This window comes from Fundulus heteroclitus, chromosome 19 (assembly GCF_011125445.2).
Source record: "Fundulus heteroclitus isolate FHET01 chromosome 19, MU-UCD_Fhet_4.1, whole genome shotgun sequence".
In the NCBI taxonomy this organism is placed as follows: Eukaryota; Metazoa; Chordata; class Actinopteri; order Cyprinodontiformes; family Fundulidae; genus Fundulus; species Fundulus heteroclitus.
Genome location: NC_046379.1, coordinates 11690580 through 11696453, shown reverse-complemented (window position 1 = coordinate 11696453; position 5874 = coordinate 11690580). Strand labels below are relative to the sequence as shown.

The window sequence follows — 5874 nt, the reverse complement described above, 5'->3', positions numbered from 1 at the left end:
GGGGAAAAAAACTGACATCTGAGTACAGAGTATTCATTTAAAACCTGTCTGAACAGTAATTGAGTGTTATTGTCTGCAGGGTCCACAGAGAATACCAAAAATGGTTTCGATTTTGAGAGAATGGTATAAGGCGTATGGACTTAAACAAGCTCCATTTCAAAAATCAAACTCTTGATCTTGTCAAATAATTCACAGGATAAATTGAATTAATGTAGATTTGTTTTAAATCAGGTCTGTATGTTTCGGTACCTGTACCTCGTTTATAAAAAAAACTAAATAAAAATCCTAAAAAAAGGTTGCAGTGCTTTGTTTGGCATTTAACACCTATTTTAAAACAATCACTGGTGCAGTTCAAATTGTCTTGAGATAAAACAGGTGGTATAACGGGACATTTCTGATTTTTGAATGAGAATCCATTCAGAAAGTGAGAGAAAAAGAAAAATAGTGATTAATAAAATCAAGATTAAGCATGTACATTTAACGTAATTTAACAAAACGCAAAGAGAAACTGTCTCTGAAATCAAATATTTTTCCGCATTGAATTCTGTTTTTACCACACTTATCCAAACCGTGAAAATGATAAAAGCGAATTCTTGACTTTTCAAGACTGTGTAGGAACCCTCAGATTTTAACAAAAGAGTGATCTTGTTTGAGTAATATCTGCATCTAATTTAACTTTACTTAATTATCTGAGGCCACTGCAAATAATGACTTAATTCATTCCATAAATTGGTTTTCCACAGCAAACTTATTTAGAATTCTGACTGTTATAGAGAGAAAAATACATCCTGCTTTAGAAACTTTGTGAAGGGATCCAACAAACTTAGAAATTACCCTTTGGTTGTTTGCACTTTTTTTCTTTTCTTACTGGAATACTTAAGTAGATTAATAGACTTCCTCTGGAGGATATTCAGAAGACCACACCTGCGCTTATGGGAAGAACCCAGACTTTGGAAAATAAATATTTATAAACAAAGGCTTCAAAGCATTGCTGGGTCATTCCTCTGCAGTCAAATCTTACTGAATTTCATTACGCTAAGGCCAAGTCCAACAGGTGCATTCTCTAAACAATGGCTGTCAATTCTTATTAAACCAGACAACAGAGGTCCACGCTTACATTTGGCGCTGAATACCAGAGCAGGAACACACTCAGGCTAGCCTCAGACTTTCATTTGTCCAATCCTAATTGTCTTTTCTGTTTTGTTGCAGATGGCATCATGCATTTAGGCTGCATCACTTAATCAGGGTTCACAAGGAAGGACATCTAGCGCCAGCAGGATGCCGCTTAAATCGTCATTGTACAGAAGTCCCTCCTCCAATCGCTGGCTCACTAGGACCACAAAGAGGAAGGAAGTGCTGTCCATCGACATGATCAGTGAACCCCTCGATGATTTCCGCCACATCACTCACATTGGGAGCAACGGCCAAAATGACAGTTTTGGAGACCTATCCTTCCTCAAGATGAGTAACACTATGCTCCGACAAAGCTCCAAGAGCGAGCAAAACCTCTTCGTGATCTGCAAGCCGCCGCCGCCGAAGCCTCCTCGTCTGAATCTGGATGAAACGGCGGGCATGCAGAGCCCCGAGTGGTCTGTGGACCAGAGGAAGAAGAAGCGCAACTCGTTGCCTCTTCTGAACAGCGAAGAAGAAGATAAGTTTGAAAACGGGGAACGCGACGAAAGAAGAAATAACTTTGCTTCTAATCAGACTATCAGGGCCGGACGTGGCAGCGTGGGTTCTGATAGAGAAGGAGAGTTCACAGGTAGCTGTGACCAGATTGATGGATTTAATGACGAGGACAGTGGCTTTTCTTTCAATCTTGACCTAGGCCCTTCGATCCTGGAAGATGTTCTCCGGGTGATGGACAATCTGCACAACTGAAGAACCTTGAAAAAACTTCAACGTGAGAGCTTAGTAGGACACTGGACGGTAGAGAAGAAACTGAACACAACAGCACTCATGGGACAACTTTGATTGTACAACCATGACAAGATGAGGCACGGAATAACTTTGCTTCAAATTCAATTTGCAGGCCTGGACAAGGCCAGGACCGGCTCGCTGAGGAATCAGCAGTCTATAGAAAGCTGGGCCAAATGACAAAGACGGTGGCTTTTCATTCAGTCAGAATTTGGACCTTTTAATCCTGAACAATGTTCTCCAGAAGATGGACTAACAACATAACGGAATCAATGTGAGATCTTAATCAGTTTCTAGGTGATGGATAAGAATGTCATTGCTTCTTTTGGAGACATAATTGTGATTTTAGTCAGAGGGCCACTTGATAAAGTGAAGCTTGTCTTCCATATTTTGCTGGTACACAAGATAATGTGGCTACTTGCTGTAGTGGCACATAAAGAGAATATGTCACAAATGGACACCTTGTTATTCTAAAGAGGACATGAAAAATGGGTCATGGAACATCATGGTAACCAGTGTTTGCCAGCAATATAATGGTAAAGATAATATATGGACATTGCTTGACGTCTGGGCATTTCTTACTTCATCTACATTTCCTCTTTACTATTATAGACCCCAAACCGCACAACACTTGAAGCAGCTGTTAGGATTTAAGGGTGTAGTGTTTAAAAAAAAAATAAAAAGAAAGCTGAGGCTGAAATCCAAGGTCCTTGAGCTGTGATGTCTTGACTCTTGGCGTGCTTGCCTGTCTATTGTGTGCACAGGGCAATTTTTCCTCCGCACGCATCCTGGAGGCCCCACTCGAAGGTAGAGCAAGGTACCCCCCATTTCTCATTCCCAGCAGTACAGTGAAAACAAACATTTAGGTCTGCTTCCAATAAAAGTCAGCCAGTGGTGGCAGGTTGGGCAGCACACCAAGCCAGGCCACAGGTCCAAGACCTTATAAGAAGAAAAGAGATGGCAAGAGCACGCTGTTTTGTTAGCTGCAAATCAGAGTGCGATGATCTGGTGGGTGGCGCTCGAGAAAGAAAGTGGTGACGGGTAACACTATATGTCTACACATGCAATTGGAGCGGGAGGGGGACCAGAGACAGCCATTACTTCAGCAGAGGTCCTGATGAGGATTTAAACACAACCTTCTGAGCAAATACATGCTGCATCTCACGTATATGCATTGCATTTGTTCTCACATCAACTAAATCGGGATTTGTGCAGACAATTGTGGTCCACTTTCCTTGGTTTATACTTTAGTGGGGGGTTGACAGGATGATCTTTGAGACTAGCTCTGAACCAGTTAAATTCTTTTGCACCCTAAAAAGGTCACTCTGGGGAAACACTCAAACCACAAATGTCCCGCTTCAAGCAATAGATTTATAAATATATGCATGTCCAAAGAGAAACCGCGTTATTTTTGGATACATCTGCATTGTTTGTCTGTGTTAGTGCCTGCAGTCTTTCACTGGATATCTCTGTTTCTTGTACATGTTATGACAAACATTATTGTGAAAGCCTTTTAGAATTGTAAAATCTACCATTCTGTACTTTGGCTGGGTGGGCAAAAAAAAAAAAAAAAAAATCTACTCCATTGAAATTCCTCCATTGGTGGTTTTGTGGATAAACATGTACTTGGCTTCTCAGCACAAGAAGCCAAAATGGATGGAATGCGTTTCGTATGTCATTGATGTCCATCATCTTTTTTTTTCTTCTTTGCACAATAATTAAAAAGGTGAAAATGTTAGAAATCTACATTTAAAACAGGCCTCTATGCTTGCAGTAAAAAAAAAATTGGATTACTGTGAATGTTGGAGTTTAAGGAAACAAACTTATTTAATTTTTAGTGCTGTGAGGCACGCCTAACAATTTTAACAATAAAGATAGAGCTTACCAGGTGCAGCAGCCACAGTTAAAACTGGAGACTTGTTACTCACGATGACACATGATAAATCAAAGCTCAATTCTTCGTAAGCGAAAGACAAATTGTACAAGGTAGGGAAACCGGCATGGGAACAAACTGAATACCAAATAAGAAGAGTGATATCAACTGTACATTTGTTTTCTGCTTATTTAAAAAAAAAAAAAAACAGGCTCAATTCAGAACAGAGTCCTACAATTCAAATCCACTAAAATGTATCCTAAAGTGTTGTAATGGAGATTTACAGTGACTTAAAAAAAGTATTTCTGTCACTTGGAAATGTTTCACATTTTGGCCCAATTAGAATCAAAAACTTCTATTGATTTTATGGGGATTTTATGATACAGACCAAAACAGCAGCACATAATTGTGAAGTAGAACGGAAATAATACTTTTCTTTCTGGCAAAACAAGAAAAAAAAATCTGATAAGTCATACATGCAATGTTTTTGCATATTCTTCCTTGCAAAGCAGCTGGAGCTCAGTCAAATTGGATGACGTGCATTTGTGAACATCAATTTTCAAGTCTTGTCACAAACAATTCATTAGATGCAGGTTTTGGATTTGACTAGGTCAGTCTGACAGATAAATATGGTTTGATCTAAGCCATTACCTTGTAGGTCAGGTTGTCGTTTTGCTGATGGGAGGTGAAACTCAACCTGACTCTTAAATCATTTACTGAAGCCTTTACTACGTTTTCTTCCAAGATCACATGTCATTTAGCTCCATTTATCTTTTTAAATCAACTTTTATTGCCTCCCTGCTCAGCTGAAGAAAAGCATCCCAATACATACATATGCAAGCACGAGGTTTCAAGGTGGAGATGGAGCTTTAATCTCTATGTTCAATGTTAGTTTTGCTCCACATAGAGTTTTACATCTAGGCCAAATTGTTCCAGGATTGGTCTCATTTGACCAGAACACCTTCTTCCACGGCTTTTTGTGCTCCCTACGTTGCGTATACCAAACGTTAAACCACATTTCTCATGGTTTACTATCATCAGTGACTTTGTTTCTTTACACTCTTGAATAAAGTCCAGATTTGTGGAGTGCCAGCAACTATTCAGAGTCAACAGATTCTCCCCCCTCAGCTGGAGATCTCTGCAGCTCAGGTGGACTCAATTTCCTAATAATTGGCGAACTCTGGAGGCAACTGACTGGACTGGATGTTATTTAGGGACGCCAGATTAAAACGGGGCGTACACAGACGCTTGACACATTTAGCATTTCTTTCCACTTCCTAATTATGTTCCACTTTGTGTTAATCTATCACAGAAAACCCCATTTCAATAAATTCAGGTTTGTGGGTTTAAAGTGACTTGTGACTGATGTCCATTAAAAGTTACCAATTATAAATCTGTACGGATTCCCCCAAAAGCCCTAATATTAGGTTTGTTTCAAATAGAGTTTCTAGGAAGAAAAAGATTAGGCCAAATGGCTTGATCTTTTCTTTCATTTCTTTTCCATGACTAAAAGAACCAGATGAAATAATGTACATATTTTTTTTTTTGCTTTTGGTTATTTCAATATAAAACTAAGTTTTCTTCAGCGTAAGCCAAGAAGCTTTTTCTTTTCTTGCGCAATCATCTCCGTACAGGAAAGTGTTCAGGCCAGATTTCAACTGCACGGCCACACGCTATGCATCTACTCCAGACACAAGACATATTTTCTGAGAGGACACTTTTCAGGCAATAGGAAACCAGCACACTGGGAAAACAATCCAAGAATAGCTCATCTCATGCATCTGGTTCTGCCGTGACAACCCTGAGCTGACTCTGGGTCTAGATGGAAGAGCCAGGCATATAAAACTCTGATTTAAATGCTGTGTGATGTATTAACCTTAAATGATACGATATAGTAAAGTTGAGCATGAACACGGTGATTAATGATGAGATCATCTCCCAGGAGACCCAGGCATCAAGGCAGACGTCTGTGGAAGTATTACAGTCCATCAGTTATTAGTCAGACTGTGGAATCCATACGGTTGGCCACATGGTGAATCCTCTTTCTGACGTTGCAAGCATGAACCCTCTTAGAAGAGAGTTCA

At 39.7% G+C, this 5874-nt stretch overlaps 1 protein-coding gene across 1 annotated transcript; it reads left to right on the top strand.

Moving 5' to 3' along the window:
* Positions 1-1228: 1228 nt before the first annotated feature.
* Positions 1229-3661, top strand: LOC118556607 (cdc42 effector protein 3-like). The gene has a single exon (XM_036151028.1). It carries the CDS (start codon positions 1279-1281, stop codon positions 1879-1881), a length of 603 nt encoding a protein of 200 aa, XP_036006921.1. The 5' UTR covers positions 1229-1278; the 3' UTR covers positions 1882-3661.
* Positions 3662-5874: the final 2213 nt, after the last annotated feature.